Raw genomic sequence first — 23,204 nt, forward strand, 5'->3', positions numbered from 1 at the left:
GACTCGCCCAGGCCGTGGTATTTTGTGGAAGAGCCACACTCAAGGGGCCAAAGAGCCACATATGGCTCGTGAGCTGCGGTTTGCTGACCACTGACCTAAACCATCCACCACCTCTAATAAGGAAAGAAAAACCAGCATACTAGCCATAAAAGGCAAGGAGTCCTATATAATAAAACCCTAATATGCAAATTGACCAACCAGCGTATGACACGCACTGACCACCAGGGGGGCAGACACTCAACGCAGGAGGCCACTGGCAGCAGCGGTGGCAGGGGGCGGGGCCAGCCAGCGGGCAGTACCAGGCCGCCATCCAAGGTGGGTGCCAGCGGGGCCCCCCTCCTCCTACCCCCTCCCCCACATCTTCCCACCTGTCAGTCGCCCCACAGATGGCCCTGATTGCCAGCCAGGCCTAGGGACCCTACCCTATATATATTGGGAACAGTGTCTTAGATTTAAAAATTAAAGGCTTCTCTAACACTGAAAAAACAGGATGATGCAGCGATGTCATGCATGGACTCTGGCTTGCACATTTTGTGACAAAGCCAATTACTTAACTTCTCTCTGCTCTAGTTTTTCCACCCATAAGATGGAGAAAATGTTACTACTGCCTCCGAAGGATAATGTTATGTATTACTTTTTATAATCAGGGCAAAAAAAATGTAGCTGCCCATACAACAGCAAGATGCCTTTCACCTGTATGAAAAGTATGGTCACTGGTGCATGCAGCGTCCCGGATTGTGAGAGGGATGTCCGACTGCCAGTTTAGGCCTGACATCCCCCGAGAGGATGCAGGCCAGGCTGAGGGACCCTCCCTGCCCCCAAAGGCATAAATTTCGTGCACCAGGCATCTAGTAAGAATTATAAAAGAGGGGAAACCAAGCATCAAAGACTGAGACAATCAGAAAAGACTGTTCTGTCCCACCAGAAGGATATATATTTTATTACTATTTAATAAAAATTATGAAAAAGAGCTGCCAACAATTAATAAAGTCTTCCTATGTGTTAGTCATCGTTTCACACACTTAGGAGGTATTAGCTAATTAATCTTTAATAACTCTGTAAAGTAGATACTATTATTTTCTCCATTTTAGAATGAGGAAACTGAAACATAGAAGTGTAAGTGATTTGTCCAGGAATTTAGGTTTGGGGCTAGAAACTCAAAGGTCATCAAAGCCTGAGCTCTTAACTATTATCCTTTACTCTTGCCCGACTAAGTGGCACATTAAGTTGAATGACACTGCAGAATGCAGACTATAAGGAATTTAAAAAGTGAGAGAAAGACAAAATAACAAAGTGGAAGCCTTGGTTATTCTCATGCATTTGAAAATCCAACTATAAACGGATGAGCAGAAATATTGTAGTATTTGAAAGCAACCTCTATTATTCCAATTTAGTATAGGTTCCAAATAAGGTGAACCGAAGGTGAACATTGATTGGGTATTAAAAATTAACAAAAAGGTGAAATAGTCAAGAAACAAGACCATATATTCTGGAAAATTCAAAGAAACTCAATCAGTATGAATAAGATTAAGAGCTATAATGAGTTTTTCCAGATGTAAACAGGGATTTAACTTAGTGAAAATACATTTAATATAATATAGGGCACTTTATGGGAAAGTAGCCTGAGGTGGTTTAAGTTTAGAATTGTGGCAATATTTATAAAAACATTTAAAATGATCATACCTTTTATACTAGAAATTACTCACCTATGGAATCATGGTTATGTTCAGAAATTAAACATTCAATACATCATTTAAGAGAAAAACAGAAATAACCCAAATGTTGACGGATTAAACAAATTATAAAACATCCAAATAATGGGGTCATTTTAAATGCTATATATAATTATTCAATAACATGTAAGGAGTTGCAAAATATATTAAGTACAAATGACCCCATTTTTCTGCCAAGTCCTCCACCCTTCTCCAATCCCTTAGCCATACCCAAGGACTACTAACTGATGATAGCACTTTCCTTCAACCTGTTATCAGACTTCTCAACAGACTTCTAAATATCCGCTATCAACACAGCCCTCTGAGTATCCAGCACCAACCAGTTGGTACCAGAAATAAGCCTAGTTCATTTACTCAAAGGCAGGTAACTTTAGTCAACCTGTAAAGTCATGGAGCAAAGGGCTAGACAAAACTTATGAAACAAGTAAAATGTGTCTCTGATTAAGCAAAAATCAACTGGTAAGAACTCTAAAAGAGAGTTTCCAGCTAGGGAGAACCAAGATGGCGGTGTAGGTGAAGGCAGGTAAGTGCGCAGGTACTCTCCACATCCCACAACTACATGAAAATTACAAGTAAAATACAGAACAACCATCATTCAGAACCACCTGAAACCTGGCTGAAGGGAAGTCCTACAACTAGAGAAGTAAAGAAAGTACATTGAGACTGGTAGGAGGGGCAGAGGCACTGAACGGATGGTCCAACACCCTCCTGTGGCGTATATTTCAATAGGGAGAGGCCTCCCGAGAGAAGCAAGGGGCCCCAGCCACACACCAGACCCCCAGCCTGGAGTTCCTGAGCTGGAAAGAGAAGTCCCCCTAACTTTGGGCTGTAAAAACCAGCAGGGATGCAAAAACCAGCAGGGATTGTAGCTGAGTTACAAGGAGGCTATTGGAGACCCAGTAGTTCCTCTTAAAGGGCCAGCACACGACTTACAAGGGCTTGCTCCCTCTGAGCTCCAGTGCTGGGGCAGTGGGACTTTGGGGGACCCAGGGAGATATGGTAGGAACTGTATTATCTGGCACTGGAGCAGGAACTAGGAGGCAGCTTTCACCCAGACAGGGGTGGCTCACAGGAGTCATTGTTCCTGTGCTGGGACCTCCCCGCAACTTTGAAGAGTTGACTGGCAGCCATATCTGAGTTCCCATCAGCATGGCTCACACTGTTTGCTCCGTCCTGGGGATTTCCTAAGACCTGCCCCATCCAATTTTCAGCCTCACCCAAACTGTTTGCAGAGGTTTCTCCATATGAATGGCCTGTCCTGGTTCAGGCTTCAGACTTTCCTAAAATCTCTCAAACAAGCAGCACCTGTCATCAGCGTGACCCAAACCTATCAATAAGAGGCCCAAGACCCAGCACTACCACCAGCCTGACCTGCTTCACAGCAGGCCTCACCTGGGCACTGCCAAGACCAATACAAGTAGCAGCTATCTACAGATTGCTCTGTAGCTCCTGCTGGGTGGCTCCAGGCAGTGGCTGACTTGGCTCAAGGAGACCCAAGAGCCAGTGCACCTGGTGAACAGCTTCAGACCATACCAAATTACAACTCTACACATCTACAAGCGACACACTCAAGGGGCAGACTCAGTGAGAACTGCTCCATAGGGATGTTTCCTGCACAGCAGCTCTTCCACTGTAGTCACAGCTGGTCCTCATAGCCAAATGGCCTGGAAGTCAACTCCTTCCAGTGACGCCAATAGCAATCAAGGCTCAACTACAATAAGAATGCACACAGCCCACACAGGGGTGCATCCAAAGTGCCCAGCTTAGGTGAATAGGGAGGCCGAGTCACTGGGTCCTACAGGCACCTACTATACACAAGGTCATTCTACCAATTCCAGAGACATAGAATCTCTACCTAACATACACAGAAACAAACACCAGGAAGCAGCCAAAATATGAAGACAAAGAAACATGTCACAAATGAAAGAAATGGAAGGAAGCAAACTACTGGACACAGAGTTCTAAACAATGGTTATAAGGTTGCTCAAAGATCTTAATGAGAGCTTCAAGAGACTTAGTGAGACCTACAAGAATCTTAGTGAGAATTTCAAAGACATGAAAAATGACCTGTCAGAAATTAAGCATAAACTAACTGAAATAAATAGCAATTTACAGGAATTCAACAGTAGAGGATTCTGAGAATCAAATCAACGATTTGGAACATGAGGAAGCAAAACAACACCCAAGCAGAACAAAAAGAAAAAATAATTCTATATAATAAAGACGGAATATGCAAATTGACCGTCACTTCACGACAAAGATGGTGGCACCCACAGCCAATAAGGAGGGAATATGCAAATTGATGTGACAAAGATGGCGGCGGCCGGGCCAGGACGCTTGTGTCATTGCCATGGCAACGAACGATGCAGGCGTTCCACCCACCCCAGCCACTCCGGGCCTCTCTGGGCAGTGTGCGAAGGCGGAAGGCGGCTCCGGGCCAGAGCAAAGGCAGAAGGCGGCTCTGGGCCAGAGCAAAGGCAGAAGGCGGCTCTGGGCCAGAGCAAAGGCAGAAGGCAAATCCAGGCCGGAGCAAAGGTGGAAGGCGGCGGCCCGAGCTAAGGCCTGGGTCCCAAGTGCCGGCAGCCAGGGGAAGGAAGGCCTATGCTTGCACAAATCTTCATGCATCGGGCCTCTAGTCCAAATATATAAAGAGAGTGTAAGGAACCTCTGGGACAACTTTAAGTGTAAGACATTCACATTATGGGGGTGCCAGAAGGAGAAGAGAGAGAGTAAGACATTGAAAACCTATTTGGCCCTAGCCAGTTTGGCTCAGTGGATAGAGTGTCGACCTGCAGACTGAAGGGTCCCGGGTTCAATTCTGGCCAAGGGCACATGCCAGAGTTGCAGGCTCGATCCCCAGTAGGTGGGCATGCAGGAGGCGGCTGATCAATGATTCTCATCATTGATGTTTCTATCCCTCTCTCCCTCTTCCTTCCTCTCTGAACTCAATAAATAAATATGTATTTTTTTTAAAAAAAGAAAACCTATTTGAAGAAATAATGACAGAAAACTTCCCCTACCTGGTGAAAGAAATAGACTTATAAGTCCAGGAAGCACAGAGATTCCCAAACAAGAGGAATCCAAAGAGGCCCAAGCCAAGACACATCATAATTAAAATGCCAAAGGTTAAAGACTAAGAGAGAATCTTAAAAGCAGCAAGAGAAAAGCAGTTAGTTACCTACAAGGGAGTGCCCATATGACTGTCAGCTGATTTCTCAACAGAAACTTTGTAGGCCAGAAGGAGTGGCAAGAAATACTCAATGTGATGAATAGCAAGGGCCTACAACTAAAATTACTCTACCCAGCAAAACAATAATTTAGAATTCAATGTCAAATAAAGAGCTTCACAGACAAGAAAAAGCTAAAGAAGTTCATCACCACCAAACCAGTATTACATGACATGTTGAAGGGTATTCTTTAAGAAGAGGAAGGAAAAAAAAAAAGAACAAAAGTATGAACAATAAAATGACAATGAATACATATCTATCAACAATTGAATCTAAAAACCAAAATAAACGGACAAGAAACCTAATGAACAAAATAAACTGATGAATAAAATAGAATCAGAGGCATGGAAACATGGAACAGATTGATGAGTCTCAGAGGGAAGAGGGAAGGGGGAGTGGTAAGAGATTAATCAAAGATCTTACTAGTATATGCATATATGCATTATCTATGGACACAGACAATCGGGTGAAGGGGGGCAATGGGGGAGGAAGAAGAGCATCTGTAATACTCTCAACAATACAGATTTTCTTTCAAAGGAGAAAAAAAAAATCTAAAAGATCAATTTAGAATCCTATCCCCAAGCTAGGGAATCAAGAAAACTTGGTCTAGTCCAGCCTTGGGCAATCTACGGCCCGCAGGCTGGATCCAGCTGTTCTATCCGGTTCTCTTGTCTCCCCTCCGCTCCTTTACTTTGAATTTATATTAGTTCACACAAACACTCCATCCATGCTTTTGTTCCGGCCCTCTGGTCCAGTTTAAGAACCCATTGTGGCCCTCGAGTCAAAAAGTTTGCCCACCCCTGGTCTAGTCTCTGGTTGGTAGTCTATACTAGTAGTTGGGAAGGTACCTAAGAGATAAACTTACCCAGCTCTCCTGCCTCTCCCTTCTGAGTAGGAAATAGTCCTTAAAGTGTATTACTTATTTAGAGGATGTTCCCAATACTGAAACACTTTTTCTCCAACTAGATAAGTTGATTATAAAGTTTATACGGAAAAACAAACAGGAAAGAATCACCTTTAAGGAAAAAGCTCAAAAACAGAGAAGCAATGAGAGCAGTTAACTGTATTAGATGTTAAGGCATACTAAAAAACTTCACTAAGTAAAACAATGTCAAGTTGGTTCTTGAATGGACAGACCAATGAAACCGAATTGAATATCCAGAAATAGATCCAAATACATATGGGAATCTATTTGTCAAAAAGTGGCATCTTAATTTTGTGGTGGTAAATATGGACTTTTTAATAAATGACATTGGAACAAATGGGTAGCCATGTGGAAAAATATTACACTAGTTCCACAACTAACACTATATATATGGATAATCTTCAAATGGTCCAAAGATTTAAAAATGAAATCCTATATAAATACCAAATGAACAGCTGGGTGAATTCTTTAGAACTCTGAACTCAAAATTCAGGAGAGGAGAGAAAAGAGGACTGAAAATAACACCATGACAAAGTGTGGGGGCAAAGTGCACCTCTTATCACAGACAAAGTCTAATCTCCCTATTATATAAAGACCACCGAGAAATTGAGAAATAGACCAAAAACTCAAAGGAAAAAAGTACACAATATAATTAACCTTGCTTAAGTATAAGAAATCCAAATTAAAATTACACTATGCACCATTTCTCATCCAACAAATTGAAACATACAAAAACTTGGAAATACATTCTGTCGACAAAGTTACAGGGAAACCGTCACTCTCAATACATTCATTGCTGGTGAGAATGCAAATGGCACAACTCAGAAGGAGGGAAATCTGGCAATAGCTACCGAAATTAAAAATGCATTTACTCTCTAAACCAGCAATTCCATACCATCCAGATATACCTGCACAAATGTTAAATAATATGCATACAAAGTTGTTTACTGAAGCACTGTTTATAGTAAAAGGTTAGGGTATAACAAAAATATATTTATATCTTTTGATAATTTGGAATATTTCAAGATTGCACTATTAGGTGTAGATCCAACTTTAATCTTTCTCCAATTAGAACCAGTTGTTATAGGTCATTTATTAAAAAGGGCATGTTTGGTTAAAGAAACTATGACATATCCACATAATGAAATATTATAGTTCTGTAAAAATGAATGAGAAAAAGTTCTGTATAGTAAAATGTAGAGGATTTCAGGATACTATAAGTAAAACCAGTAATACAAATATAAAACACTAGAGGCCCGGTGCACGAAATTCGTGCACGGCGGGGGGGAGGGGGTGTCCCTCAACCCAGCCTGCACCCTCTCCAATCTGGGATCCCTCTCACAATCCAGGACTGCTGGCTCCCAACTGTTCGCCTGCCTGCCTTCCTGACTGCCCCTAACCGCTTCTGCCTGCCAGCCTGATCACCCCCTAACCACTCCCTGCCAGCCTGATTGATGCCTAACTGCTCCCCTGCCAGCCTGTTTGCCCCTAACTGCCCTCCCCTGGAGGCCTGGTCACCCCTAACTGCCCTCCCCTGCAGGCCTGGTCACCCCTAACTGCCCTCCCCTGAAGGACTGGTACCCCCAACTGCTCTCCCCGAGAGGCCTGGGTCCTCCCCAACTGCCCTTCCCTGCAGGACTGGTCACCCCCAACTTCCCTCCTCTGCCGGCCTGGTCACCCCTAACTGCCCTCCCCAGCAGGCTTGATCGCCCCCAACTGCCCTCCCTTGTAGGCCTGGTCCCTCCCAACTGCCCTCCCCTGCTGGCCATCTTGTGGTGGCCATCTTGTGTCCACATGGGGGCAGGATCTTTGACCACATGGGGGCAGCCATCTTGTGTGTTGGAGTGATGGTCAATCTGCATATTACTCTTTTATTAGATAGGATAGAGGCCTGGTGCATGGGTGGGGGCCAGTTGGTTTGCCCTGAAGGGTGTCCTGGATCAGGGTGGGGGTTCCCTTGGGGTGTGGGGCGGCCTGGGCAAGGGGCCTGTGCTGGTTTGCAGGCCGGCCATGCCCCCCCAGCGACCCAAGCGGAGGACCTGGTATCTGGGATTTATTTATCTCCTACAATTAAAACTTTGTAGCCTTGAGCGGAGCCAAGCCTTCTGCTTGCTCCGTGGCGGCAGCCATTTCTGTTGGGATTTATTTATCTTCTATAATTGAAACTTTGTAGCCTGGAGTGGAGGCCTGGCTGGCAAGGGCAGGCGCAAAGCTTGGCTTCCTCCATTGCTGGGGAAACCCAAGCCTCCCTCCTGCTCTCTGTGGCTGCAGCCATCTTGGTTGGGTTTATTTGCATATTTGCTCCTGATTGGCTGGTGGGCGTGGCTCCTGGGTATAGCAGATGTATGGTCAATTTGCATATTACTCTTTTATTAGATAGGATACCACCTACTATATAACGAAAAAATAAAAATATTTTTAATTCTTATAATGTATAAACACTAAAAAGATAAATAGAAACAAATAAATATAGTTTTCAATGGGACCAGGGGGAAAAGAGATAGGAGACAAAGTGACATAAACTTTTTAATGATAGTTTTGATTCTTGAGTTTATTTTTATGTGAATTTATTACCCACTCAAAATTGTTTTTAAAAATTCAGGAGTAAGTAAGTGAAGGCCTCACTATTATATGGAAATGGTTGTTATAGATTAATAATCTAAAGTCTATTTAAATTAATTATTAAAATTCAGTTCCTCTGTCAAACTGACCACATTTCATTGCTAGTGGATAGGAAAGAACAGATATTCCAGTACAACAATTCCATTATTGGATAAAGTTCTATGAGACAGTGCTAAAGTAGTTAATTAATATTTTGCAGCCTGGAGATGGAAGTAAGCCCTTTAAAATGAAAAAGGATCAGTCTCTCCTAAACCGAGTCTAAGCCAGAAGAAAAAAAAATACACATTTTACATATACAGTCAACAAATCAGTCAAGTATTTAAGTGGCTAGTAACCAGTTAAGTGTCGAGACATGATGATGTAATTCATCCACAACATAAACTAGGAAATAGGTAGATGGAGTTTCCTCAAAAAGTTAAAAATGGAACTCCGATTCTCCAACCCAGTAATCCCACTTCTAGGAATATATCCCAAGAAATCAGAAACACCAATCAGAAAGGACATATGCACCCCTATGTTCATAACAACTCAATTTATAATAGCTAAGATCTGGAAACTGCCTAAGTGCCCATCAGCAGATGAGTGGATTAAAAAACTGTGATACATCTACACAATAGAATACTACACTTCTATAAAAAAAGAAGGAACTTTTACCATTTGCAACAGTATGGATGGACCTGGAGAGCATTATGCTAAGTGAAATAAGCCAGTCAGAGAAAGATAATTTGTGGAATATAATGAACAACATAAACTGATGAACAAAAACAGATCCAAAGACTGAGAAACACCCAATGGACTGTTAAACCTCAGAGGGAAGGCAAGGGAGGGCAGGTAAGAGATCAACCAAAGGACTTGTCTGCATGCATATTAGCATAACCAATGGACATGGGGCGGTGGAGGCTTGTCCTGGGGGGTGGGAGTGGCCGGGGAGGGGTTGATGGAGGAAAAAGGAGACATATGTAATACTTTAAACAAACAAACAAACAAACAAACAAATAAGAGAAATAGGTAGAAAATACTGGGACGATAAATCACTTTTGAATTCATCCTATATAATAAAAGGGTAATATGCAAATTGACCCTAATGGCAGAACGACCAGGAATGACCGGTCGCTATGACATGCACTGACCACCAGGGGGCAGACACTCAATGCAGGAGCTGCCCCCTGGTGGTCAGTACACTTCCACAGGGGGAGCGCTGCTCAGCCAGAAGCTGGCTCATGGCTGGCCAGCAGAGCGGTGGTGGCAGGAGCTTCTCTTGCCTCCAAGGCACTGCTAAGCATGTCCAACTAACGGCTTAGGCCCACTCCCTTAGTCAGACATCCCCCGAGGGCTCCTGGGCTGCCAGAGGGATGTCTGACTGCCAGCTTAGGCCCGATCCCCAAGAGTGGGCCTAAGCCATCAGTCAGACATCCCCTGAGGGGTCCTAGACTGAGAGAGGGCACAGGCTGGGCTGAGGGACCCCACACCCCCGAATGCATGAATTTTCATGCACCGGGCCTCTAGTTATAAATATAAAAAGATAAATTCTAGTAAAATTTTTCCAAGATGTTAAAATATAACCATATTCAAAATGGGACAATATGTATTAAAAGTAAAATTTTCATTTTTTTAATCTACAAGTTTAGAACATCTGTGCAAAAGCTTCATTCATTTAACAATTATTTACTAAGTATCCACTATATGTAGATACTCAGACACTTGGTCAGGTATTTGGGATACCACGGAGAATCACACAAATACATGATAATACTGAATGTTATAAAGGAAAAGTAAGGTATACTTATAGAAGTAGAGGAACCTTCCTTAATTTTGGGCATCATGGAAGACTTCCCTAAGGAAGTAATATATAAGCTAGAATCTGAAGGGTCAGTAAGATTTGGGGATAAGGACCTGCAAACGGGAGAAATTATGCATGAAGATCTCAAAGAAGAAAGCAACTCACAAGATTTTTTTTAAAAAGACCTGTTAACAGAAATAATGAAAACCTTGTCTCCAACTCCTAAAACATGTACTAGCAATTCCTTAAGTGGAAGAGAACCCCAAGACTGTATGTCCTTCAAATATTGCCCTAATCACACTTAATATGGACTCTGAGTTTGGACAAATAAGTGAAATAATAAAAATAGTAATAACTGGTATCGAGTATAAGAGAATTTCCTGAGATATGAAAACTCCTGTTCTCCCTTCTAAGCTTAATCAAGGATACACAGGAAAAAAATTTTTTTTTCTTATTAGGTCTTTGTCCTGCCACTAAACTTCTGCTAAATGACTCTAAAATGAATATAAAAAACATCCCTTTTCTACTTGACCAACATCAGTACAACAAAAAATGGAGAAAGACGTAATTCTACTGAAAGAAACTCTGGTACTAAGATTATGCAACTTCCTCTCTCAGAAGTTAATGGACAGCTGGGAAACCTCTATACCAGCTATTTTCAACCGGTCACAAAAAATTTTAAAACATACAATACTGACTATTTAGTCAGGACACTGATCTCTTTTCCCTTAGACTGTCAAATAAAAAAGTGACAACAGCCAACACAGCAATAGCCGTCTGTGAGAATTAATAAAAAAGTATACCATGTTTTGTCCTATTGGCCAAAAATGTATTTTTTGATGTGCTGCAGAATTTTATTAATTAGTTATGTGTGCCATGAGATGAGAAAGGTAGAAAATCACTGCTCTATACTGAAGAATATGAATGCCCTTAGCTGCAGTTTATACATAGTACTTTACTCCTAATAAAATAAAACATATCATATATAATAATACTCCCAAATCACTCTTGTTGGACCTTGTATTCTCCAAGTTAATTTTCCTATAGTGATAACAAGCCTGACAAAACCATACTTCTCTGCCTGGCCCCCTCATAATATTAACTCCACGCCAACAAACATACATTTACAAAGGAGCTAGCTAAGAACACAAGGATTTACAAACACAAAAATAAATACCTTTTAGAAAAGCATTATGTAAAAAAAGCACCAACAAAATATTGTATCCAAGCCAATTAAACTACACAAAAATCTATTTATGAATAACTAACAATAATCAGCAATACTGCCACAATAGAAATGCTCACTAGGATATTTTCCCCTGCAAAATACACAAATTCAGAACAATATCTGTAAAATGTATTTCCTTCAAAGAGGAAATGCATTTTTCATTTTCACTAAGAGACAAAACAAGTATTACATTTGTGTTTAAAATGAATTAACCAGAAAAGGAATGTAGAGCTATCTCTGATCATTTTAAATTAGCAAATGGCATTAATACTCTGTAAATGAAGGGCAAAATTTGGCATTTCAGTAGCAGTGATGATTTAGTCATCACATTTCCAATCTAGTCATTTGCAAACATTTTAAAATAAGAGCTTCATTGTGAAGAACATATAGTTATGGGGAGAAAAACCCAGAAAACTAATCATCATTGCTTTAGCTCAACCCACATGCCTGTTCTTAAGGGTATCCATGGTAGCAGTGATGCAACATGCCTACCTAGCTCACGGTGCCTACACAAGTGGGAGAGAGGGGAGGCGGATGATGAAAAAATTTCACTTGGAAAAATGTTTTAGTATTAACATGATAGAATAATATCAACTATACTGTCAGACTTTTAAAACACATATAAAGCCAAAAAGCTCTCCAAAAATCAGAAAAGAGAGAAGAGACCCGTGGGGAGAAAACATTGTAGCACTTTGGTTAAAAAGAAAATTAAGAATTTTTTTTCCTGCTGTAGTTAGTGGTTAAATAAATTCAAAGGGTTTTATAACTAGTAACAGAAATAATTTTAATTTAGCTCTTTTAAAAGTAACTACAAATAATGTTTTAGGCTTTCTAATTTCCAATCTATATCTTTTCTATTTTTTACAGTTACTTAATGCAAATTGATAAAAACTTTAGGATACTGATTCCATAATTTTTTAACAATAGTAGTTTTCTTGCTTTAAAAGGGTCAAATGCAATTTTTTAAAAAATTTGTCAAGAAGGATATAGGTTGGAGAGAAGAGACAGATGCCTTGATAGGATATCAGAAATAAAAATTCAAATGAATGAAGTGATAAAAAAATAAATCACAGGAAGAACCAACCATAGACAACCATGAAAAGAACTCAAAGAGAAAAAAACAACAACACCCTGGTTTCCAGGCTTACTACCCTTTAAACATTCTTTAAGAATATTTCAATAAGATAGTTTACCTAAAGGCACATAGAACACATCCCCTTACAAATAGGATGGGATCAGATAGTGAACACGTTTGTATTCAAAGCTCCTACTGTCTGAACTATGACTCTGTGAGCAACAAACAACTAATTCATATCAATTTTCTCACTTTTCCTCTTCTGAGAAACAATTCACTATATAAGAATAGCCTACATTCACAATTTACAAAGAATTGTATTCTTTTATTACTGAATGTAACTTAAAAATCTCAACAATTTCAACTAACAATCACTATGTGTGCTAAGTTAATAGAAATAGACATAAAAACAAAAAAAGTAAGTTATTCTGTATTTTGAAATCCAATGTATAAATTTAAAATGTAAGCATCCTGAATCTTACACAGTTACAATATCAACAACTGGTGTTCAGAAGTAAGAGAAACCAAACATAGAGGTTAAGTGAAGTATGGTGCACTTTGAGGACAGTGAGCAAAACAGACTTTAACCAAGTACTTTAAGAAGTACTTTAATCATTTTAAGGCCAAATCAACATCTTTCCAAAGGCAGCACAATGAGAACTTATTTTCTTCTTCTTCTTAAAAAAATGATACTTGCAATAGATAGAAGAGTCCAGAAAATGTTCTCAAAATGAGTTATACTTTCAACCAGCATAACATGTTGGGACAGAAAATAAAGTAGAGGGAAAGAACTCTGAGAATATATTTAGAAGATTTAAATCTAATCAAGGCCTTATAAACCTTTGCTGTGGGAGAAAAGCTTCCTATAAATCTCAAAGGGAAAAAAATATCGGTTCATTACATTATTTTAAGCTATCTGAAACACATTTCAAAATACTGCCTTTCCTAAAGGATAGAAACTAAGCATCACATGGATTCAAATATCTGTTTTCAAATATATAACAATGGTTACACTTTATTTTTGAAATACATTATGAACAAAAAGGTCTCACATTCTGTCACTAGCAATGAAACATAGAAAGCATACTGTATCTTACCTTTGTGGTTACAATGCACAGGCAATCCATTACTCTACCATTACAACATAAAGCAATTTATTGCAAATTATTTTAAGTTGCCTATATGAATAAAAAATTAGAAATAAAAATTAAAATGAGTTTGTGAGATGAAAACCATAGATGAAAGTTACAACTGTGACAAGATCTCTCCAGGATCCATTCTTAGAGGTAGCAATTTTTCTACTATCTGAAATATAAAAAAGCAGAATGTGTCATGTGCCCTACAATCTTCTTTATGTAATCTGTATCTGAAGAAATTGAAGTTATTCCACAAAACACTGTGGAAGATGTCAGGGTTTATTCCACAAGAAATCACTGCTGCTTCAGATGCTATTTCATTAATCCCTCTTTTCAAGATATGAGGTTGACAGTGAGTCATCTAATGAAATGCTCCACAAAGAGGTTTCCCCGATATAAAATTAAATCTGCTTCTTTTTGTTTGCTACAGTTTGAATATTCAAAAGACAAGTTTTAAAAAAATCACTAAAAAAAAAAAAAATGCAAGCAAACATTTCTTCCACTATACCATTTCAGCAACTGCAGCTTGCAAAGTAATGACTTTCTCAGGCAGTAATGAATGGAATGTTCCATGTGGTATTTTTAAGAAGGGGTGATAGAAGAACAAAATGCAATAATTTAAAATATTATTTCTAAAACTTATCTATTCTCTTTTTACTAAATAATAATAACATTTTACCAATGAAACCAGATTTTAACTTTAGTGCCTTACTAAATGCATTTCGTCTAAGTCCTTATAAAAAAAAAATTCAATACCACAAAAAGATAATTATAACTATGTACCATTTCAAACTCAAGAAGACTTCGTTTTTAACCCAGAAGTAGCCTAACTTTGTGAATTCATTGTACTGTCCTCAAGATCATTAGAAATAGAGCTAGATAGGCTGATAGGGGATGAGGCACAGGGATGCAACTGGCTTTCAATCTCATAAGCTTGTAGCCACACTCCTCCGTGAAAAATGTATAAGGAAGAGTATTACATACAATTTCTCATACTCCACAAGGTTTTCTCAGAGTCTACAGATATTGTGAATGGCCTCAAATTAAATCAACTGAACTGTTTCTATTAGCTTCTTATACCCTACTAGTAGCCCTGCGCACGAATCCCTGTGCCAGTAGGTCGCTGCCGCCCTCCTGTAGCTCTCCACCCGCTGTCCCGCCCTCCTCATAGCTTGCTGCACTGGCCCCTCCTGTAGCTCTCCACCGCCTGCTTGTAGTTCGCTGCCCCACCCTCCTGCAGATCCGTGATCCGGTCATTACGCAGTCATACACAGTCGGTTGTTACGCCTCACAGTGTAATGGATAATTAGCATATTCCTCTCTTATTATATAGGATTCCTACCCCTAACGTTTCAAATATCATGGGCTGCATCAGCAACTTACATACTAAACCAAGTTTCACTATAAGAGTTATGAAAAAGAGTTAATGCAAGTATATCATTTAGATAGTACCTATCATGTAAGCATCATCATTATTTTATTACTATTATTGATGACTATCAGATGATAGCCTTTTGTTTCAAGCTTAATAGGTTACACCTGAGACAGACAAAGTGGGACTTTACCTTCAACAGGCTACTAGGATGGTTGTAATGATTAAATTAACTATATGTGCACAGCACTAAATAATGACAACCTTGTTACCTGAACAATAAATGGTAGTTACAACTATATATCTATCTACCTACTACCAACCTACCTTCCTATCTATCCACCTGTAGCTATAAGGCTTGGGGGAGTGGGGTGCAGAAGTAAATTTCATCACAAGCTAACACCCTTCCCCTCGCGGGACAGAGCGCCTGGAAATTACATGCTCAGTTGGAGACTGAGAGTATCCCCTTCTTTCCAGCCATCCCAACATGAAAGAGTAAAGCCCACTCAAGGCTCATGACTCCTTAAATAATTAGAGTTTATCACTTTTAGGAAGATTACTGAAAACAATGTAGGTAATATCCAAGTACTAACTAGGCACTACATTCTGGAAAGAAGCAGGTGGGACAATTACCAGAACTCACAAAGGGCCAAGAATAACTGAAAAACTCATAATAGCCTTGAATGGTGTGGCTCAGTTAGTTGGATGTCATCCTATGAACCAAAAGGTTGCTGGTTTGATTCCCAGTCAGGGCACATGCCCAGGTTGTGGGCTCAATTCCCAGTAGGGGGTGTGCAGGAGGTAGCTGATCGATGTTTCGCTCTCACATTGATGTTTCTCTCTCCCTCTCCCTTCCTTTCTCTCTAAAAAAAATAAAAATAAAAATCAATAAAAAAAACTCAGTATATACAGGTCCCTGGGTAGAGTACTCAGAATAGTACTGCCACAAGTCTGGGACAAAATTAACCCTATACTAAAGGCTGTTTGGTCCAACTCAAAAAGCTTAAAAGCAAGCTTCAAAAGGATCAAGTTATTTCCAAGTAATTTAACTGCATCTCAAAACAAAGCTCAAGAATATTTAAAGGAATACAAAAAGATCTAGGCCCCTGAAAAGGTTAAATTGATAATGCCAATAAAAAATTACCAGGTATATAATAAAGCAGGCGTCCTCAAACTACAGCCCGTGGGCCACATGCGGCCCACCGAGGACATTTATCCGGCCCGCCGGGTGCCGCTGCCTGTCCTGCTTAGCAGCCAACTTGTCCCGGGCCCGCAGTGTGCATAGGAATTTGTTCATAGTTTTTTTGTTTTTTTTTTTAACTATAGTCCGGCCCTCCAACCATCTGAGGGACAGTGAACTGGCTCCCTGTTTAAAAAGTTCGAGGACCCCTGTAATAAAGAAACAGGAAAATATAACTCGGAGAGGAGAAAAATCAATCAATGAAAACAAACCACAGGGAGAGGACAGAAGATGTCTGAAGAATGGTAGGATCGGGGATCTGGCTGGAGAGACATACGACCATTGGGACAAGAGGATCAGAAGGACCCTGTGCTGCACCAAGTCTGCATCCTTTGGGGACACATGTAACCCTTGACTGTGGAAGGGGGTCCACAGGGCTGCTGGCAGCCAGGGAATCTAGATCTAAGTCCACAGCGCGAGAGGCTGCACCCAGAAAGGCAGCTAGAAGAACTTCCCTAGCCATGTGGAACCAGGGGAGAGAAACTCACAGTGGCACGGTTCTTTTGCCTTTATATTTTCCTTGCTTTTATTTGCTAAACCTAGTTCATGGGACCTTTCAATTACAAACACTCACCAAGGCTGCGATGCAGGTGGAGGTGCAGTTTCATGGAGGCTAGAGAGAGGCTGTGGAGAGGAGCCAGACAGGGAGATGTGACCAGGAACCGGTCACTGGGACATTCCGGACCCTCCAACTGGAAGCAACCATTTTTCTCCTGAAGAGCCAGCTCCTCCCAGCAGCAACCACAGGGCATCTAGTGCAGCTGCACCCAGCCTCGAGCTTTGCAGAGGAAACAAAGAATCTGAATAGCCCCAGGGAGCCCTGGGGGAGTGGGTTGAGGGGTCATTTGGTCCCAGAAACCAATAAAGCAACACCCCATCCTAAAACCAATGTCAGAAATAGACGCTTGTGTAAATAAGACTGTAAGCAGGCAGAAAAACAAAGCAGGCAAATTGGTCCTGCTTGCCTGCAACTGTGGAGACAAACAGAGAGCAGTGGTGGATCGCTGGGAACTTCAACAAATGCGGACTGTCTAACAGGCAACTGAGAAGTGACAGATAGAATAGTAGAGAGGGGTCTTAAACCAGCACCCATGGGACATTAAAACTCAGCTGAAGCAAACGACACTTCACTTTTTTATTTTGTGTGTGTACGTGTAGTTTTTAATCTTTTACTTAAAAAAATGTCTTTCTTTCTTTTAACCTTTGTATTATTTTTCTTCATTCTATTTTTACCACTTTATCATTTTATTTTATCTTATTTTTTCTTTTTTTCACTCTTCCTCACTTCTACCTTTTTCATCCTGTTTCTATTCTCCTGTCCCTGGCTTTCATTTTTCTCTCTCCTTTCTTTTTACCCCTGGTTAAAACTGATCTTCTTTATCTGCTTTATTGCTGCATTCTTATTATTGTAGTCTATAATGGCTTACTCATATATCTAATTTCCTCTCCCCTACTACAAATCCATGAACCCTTCTCTTTTCTCTTTCTTTGCTAGCCAATTTTTTCTTATGCTTTTGTTTTTCCTCTCCTCTTTTGCTCTTTTCTTCTCCTAATTGCTTAATTAGTTTCAATCACTAAACTCAAGCTTATTTGTTTGCTCCTCTATTCTCCTTTTCCAAAAATAAATAAGTATATAAATTGAAAAAAAAAATTTTTAATCTTTTTATTTATTATTTTGTTTTTTACCTTTCTTCTTATCCACACATTCTCTTTCTACCTCCTCTATACTGAACTGTGGCCATTCCCCTATTCATTCAATTCCTTTACCTTACTTTCTGGATATAAGCTCTGCCTCTACAGATAGTGTGCCCCCTTTTTCTGGTGTTTCTTGTTGGCATTTTTTGGGTTTGTTTGCTTGTTTTGTGGATTTTCTCCCTATATATGTGTGTTTTTCCGCTTCTTTTTCTTTTCTCTCTTACATTTTTTCTTTTTCTCAATATCATTTTTTGCTCTCTTTTTTCTGTCCTAATCCTCTTTTCTCTGGTGGGTACTTTTATTTGGATTATCGGTGTCATGAGTACATTTTTGTTCTGTTCCCTTTGTGTCATGTCTTGTCAAATTGTATTTTGTGCTGTTCAGTCAACATGGTAAAGAGTGAGCCACATAATCAGATACCGAAAGGAAACTCCATCCACGAATGGGACAATAACATTCAAGACCCGACTACACCAAGAGAACCCAAATATCCCAAGTAGGGAGTATCCCTAGAATACCCAGCCCAGAAGACCAGAGAGATTGCACCACGGGGTCCCACAAGACATCTACTACATAAGGCAAACTCAAAAAAATCTGGGTGACATAGAAGCTTGATCTAATACATAGAAACAACCACAAAGGGACAACAAAAAATGGGGAGACAAAGAAACCCCAAAAGAAAGACAAGGAGGAATCACAGAAAAGGCAGTAAACAAAATGGAGGCAAGCAATTTATCAGAGAAAGAATTCAGGGCAATGGTTATAAGGACGCTGAAAAGGATGGAAGACAAATTCAACAACATGTATAAGAATCAAGTGGCAATGAATAAGAACCAGGAGGAAATGAAGAATGACATAGATGCAATAAAAAACACAATGGAAAGAATCAACAGTAGACTAGAAGAAGCTGAGGACCGCATCAGCAAGCTAGAAGACAAGGTAAAAAAGAAACACCCAAGCAGAGCAGCAACAGGAAAGAAAACAAAAAACAACAACTTAAAAAGCAGGAGAGCCTAAGGAAGTTTTGGGACACAGTGAAACGAAACAACATCCACATAATAGGGGTGACCAAAGGAGAGGAAACAGAGCAAGGAATAGAAAACGTTTTTGAAGAAATAATGACAGAAAACTTCCCTGATATTGGAAAGAAAAAACTCATACAAGTCCAAAAAACACAGAGTCCCAAACAAGATGAACCAAAAAAGACTGACACCAAGACACATCAAAATTAAATTGGCAAACACCAATGACAAAGTAAGAATCTTAAAGGCTGCCAGAGAGAGAACAGAAAGTTACCTATAAGGCATCTCCCATTAGACTATCAACTGATTTCTCAACAGAAACACCTCAGGCCAGAAGGGAATGGAATGAAATATACAAAGTAATGCAAAGCAATGAACTGAATCCAAGAATACTATACCCAGCAAGGCTATCATTCAAAATTGAAGGTGAAAGCAGGATCTTCACAGACAAAAAAGGGCTAAGGGCGTTTATGACCACTGACCCAGCAATGCAAGAAATGCTAAAGGGACTGCTGTAAAAAGAAACAGGAAGGGAAGAAGAGGAACACAGGCATAAAAAATAAAAATGGGGATATAAAGTACCTATCAATAATAACCTTAAATGTAAATGGATTAAATGCTCTAATCAAAAGACATAGGGTAGCTGAATGGATAAAAAACCCAGACCCATATAGCTGCTGTCTACAAGAGACCCACCTCAGAACAAAGGGCTCACACAAACTGATAGTGAAGGGATGGAAAAAAATTTTTCAGGCAAATGGAAATGAAAAAAAAAAAAAGCTGGGGTAGCAATACATATATCTGATCAAATAGACCTCAAAGTGAAGGCCATAACAAGAGATACTGAGGGCCACTTCATAATACTAAAGGGAGCAATTCAACAAGAGACTCTAACTCTGGTAAACATATATGCACCCAATGCAGGAGCACCCAAATACATTAAAAAAATAAAACTTTTGGGAGATATCAAGGGTGAGATTGACAGCAATACAATCATAGTAGGGGACTTTAACAACCCATTGACACCACTGAATAAATCCTCTAAACAAAAAAAAATCAGCAAAGAAACATCAATCCTAAATGACTCACTAGATCAGATGGAATTAATTGACATCTTCAGAACATTTCACCCGAAAGCTACAAAGTATACATTCTTCTCAAGTGCACATGGAACATTCTCAAAGATAGACCAGATATTGGGACACAGGCAAAGTCTCTTCAAATTCAAGAAGATAGAAATCATATCAAGCATCTTCTCAGATCACAATGGCATAAAATTAGAAATCAATTACAGTAAAAACAATGAAAAGAAATCAAACACTTGGAGGCTACATAGCATGCTATTAAACAATGATTGGGTTCCCAAAGAGATCAAAGAAGAAATAAAAAGCATTCTGGAAACAAATGACAATGAAAACACAACAATCCAAAATCTATGGGACACTGAAAGCAATCCTGAGAGGGAAGTTCATAGCTCTACAGGCCTACCTCAAAAAAGAAGAAAAGATGGTAATAAATTACCTAACTCTACAACTTAAAGAATTAGAAAGAGAACAACAAGAAAAGCCCAGAGTAAGCAGAAGGAAAGAAATAATAAAGATCAGAGCAGAAATAAAGGACATAGAGACCAAAAAAAAAATACAAAAGATCAATGAAACTAAGAACTGGTTCTTTGAAAGGATAAACAAGATTGATGAACCTCTAGCCAGGCTCACCAAGAAACAAAGATAGAAGACTCAAATAAACAAAATCAAAATGAAAGAGGTGAAGTAACAACAGACCCCAAAGAAATACAAAGGACTGTTTAAAAAAAAAAAATACAGTACTCTGAACAACTCTACTCCACAAACTGGACGACCTACACAAAATGGACATATTCTTAGAAAAATAAAAGCTTCCAAAACTCAATCAGGAAGAATTAAAAAACCTGAATAGGCTGATAACTACCAATGAAATTGAAGCAGTAATCCAAAATCTTCCAGCAAACAAAACTCCTGATCCGGATGGCTTTACAGGGGAGATTTACCAAACATTCAAAGAACTAAAACCTATCCTCCTCAGACTATTCCAAAAAATTCAAGAGAAAGGCACATTTCCAAGCTCTTTCTATGAAACCAACATTACCCTAATTCCAAAACCAGATAAAGACACTACAAAGAATGAGAATTACAGGCCAATATGCCTGATAAACATAGATGCTAAAACCCTCAACGAAATTCTAGCAAATTGGATCCAGCATTACATTAGAAAGCTCATACCCCATGACCAAGTGGGATTTATTCCGGGGATGCAAGGCTCGTACAATATCCGCAAATCAATAAATGTGATACATCACATAAACAAACTGAGAGACAAAAATCACATAATCATATCAATTGATGCAGAAAAAGCACTTGACAAAATCCAACACCCTTTCTTGATAAAAAAAAAATCTCAGCAAGGTGGGAATAGAGGGATCATACATCAACATAATAAAAGCCTATATGACAAACTTACAGCCAACATCAGCCAACAGGAACAAGACAGGGATGCCCACTTTCACCACTCCTGTTCGACATAGTACTGGAAGTGCTAACCATAGCTATTAGACAAGAAGAAATAAAAGGCAAAAAAATTGGAAAAGAACAAGTAAAACTGTCATTATTCACAGATGACATGATATTGTACATAGAAAACCCTGAAGACTCCATCAAAAAACTACTAGACTTAATAAATGAATTTGGCAATGTAGCAGGATACAAAATTAACACCCAGAAAACTATTGCTTTTTTATAGACCAATAATGAACTAACAGAAAGAGAGACTAAAACAACAATCGCATTTACCATTGCACCAAAAAAATTAAGATACCTAGGAATTAACTTAACTAAGGAGGTAAAAGACCTGTGCTCGGAAAACTACAGGACACTGAAAAAAGAGATAGAGGAAGACATAAACAAATGGAAGAATATACCATATTCATGGATTGGTAGAATAAACGTCATTAAAATGTCTGTACTACCCAAAGCAATTTTTAAATTCAATACAATCCCTATTAAAATACCAATGGCATATTTCACAAACCTATAACAAACGTTCCCAAAATTCATATGAAATAAAAAAGACCCCAAGCAGCCACAGAAATCCTGAGAAAGAACAAAGTTGGAGGGATCACAATACCAGATATCAAGCTATATTATAAAATCACTGTTCTCAAAACTGCCTAGTACTGGCACAAGAACAAACATATAGACCGTTGGAACTGAACAGAGAACCCAGAAACTGAGCCAAGCCATTATGCTCAATTAATATTTGACAAAGGAGGCAAAAACATACAATGGAGTCAAGAGAGTCTCTTCAATAAATGGTGTTGGGAAAATTGGTCAGATAAATGCAAAAAAATGAAACTAGATCACCAACTTACAGCATCCACAAAAATAAAGTCAATATGGTTAAAGGACTTAAACGTAATACAGGAAACCATAAAAATCTTAGAAAAATCCATAGGCAGCAAAATATCAGACATATGTTGTAGCAATATCTTTACAGATATAGCTTCTAGGGCAATGGAAGTTAAGGAGAAAAATAAACAAATGTGACTACATCAAAATAAAAAGCTTCTGCACAGCAAAAGAAACCATCAACAAAACAAGAAGAAAGCCCACTGCATGGGTGAACATATTTGCCAATGTTATCTCCCAAAAGGGTTTAATCTCCAAAATTTACAGGGAACTCATACAACTTAACACAAGGAAAATAAACAATCCAATCAAAAATTGGGCAAAGGACCTAAAGAGACACTTCTTGAAAGAGGACATACAGAAGGCCAAGATACATATGAAAACATGCTCAAAGTCACTAATCATCCGAGATGCAAATTAAAACAACAATGAGGCATCACTTCACACCTGTCAGAATGCTACCATCAACAAATCAACAAATGACAAGTGCTGGCCAGGATGTGGAGAAAAGAGAACCCTAGCACACTGCTGGTGGGACTGCAGACTGGTGTAGCCATTATGAAAAATAGTATGGAGTTTTCTCAAAAATTAAATATGGGACTGCCATTTGACTCAGTGATCCCACTTCTAGGAATATATCCTAAGAAACCCGAAATACCAATAAGAAAGAATGTATGCACCCCTATGTTCATAGCAGCACAATTACAAT

General features: G+C 39.3%; 1 protein-coding gene across 20 annotated transcripts in view; it reads right to left on the bottom strand.

Annotated features, from left to right (window-relative positions):
- The window catches only part of DLG1 (discs large MAGUK scaffold protein 1), a 270,363-nt gene that overhangs the window by 227,124 nt on the left and 20,035 nt on the right, over nt 1–23,204 (bottom strand). For 3 of the 20 annotated variants that reach the window (XM_080656692.1, XM_080656689.1, XM_080656684.1), the window contains exon 1: nt 13,688–13,847. The exons of the other annotated variants lie outside the window; for them this stretch is intronic. In XM_080656692.1, coding sequence (XP_080512818.1) covers nt 13,688–13,717 — 30 coding nt within the window. In that variant the 5' untranslated portion in view covers nt 13,718–13,847. Of the gene's footprint in view, nt 1–13,687; nt 13,848–23,204 lie in introns of those variants that run through there. 20 annotated transcript variants of the gene reach the window in all.

The sequence above is a fragment of the Plecotus auritus genome (genome assembly GCF_963455305.1).
Source record: "Plecotus auritus genome assembly, chromosome: 2".
Classification (NCBI taxonomy): domain Eukaryota; kingdom Metazoa; phylum Chordata; class Mammalia; order Chiroptera; family Vespertilionidae; genus Plecotus; species Plecotus auritus.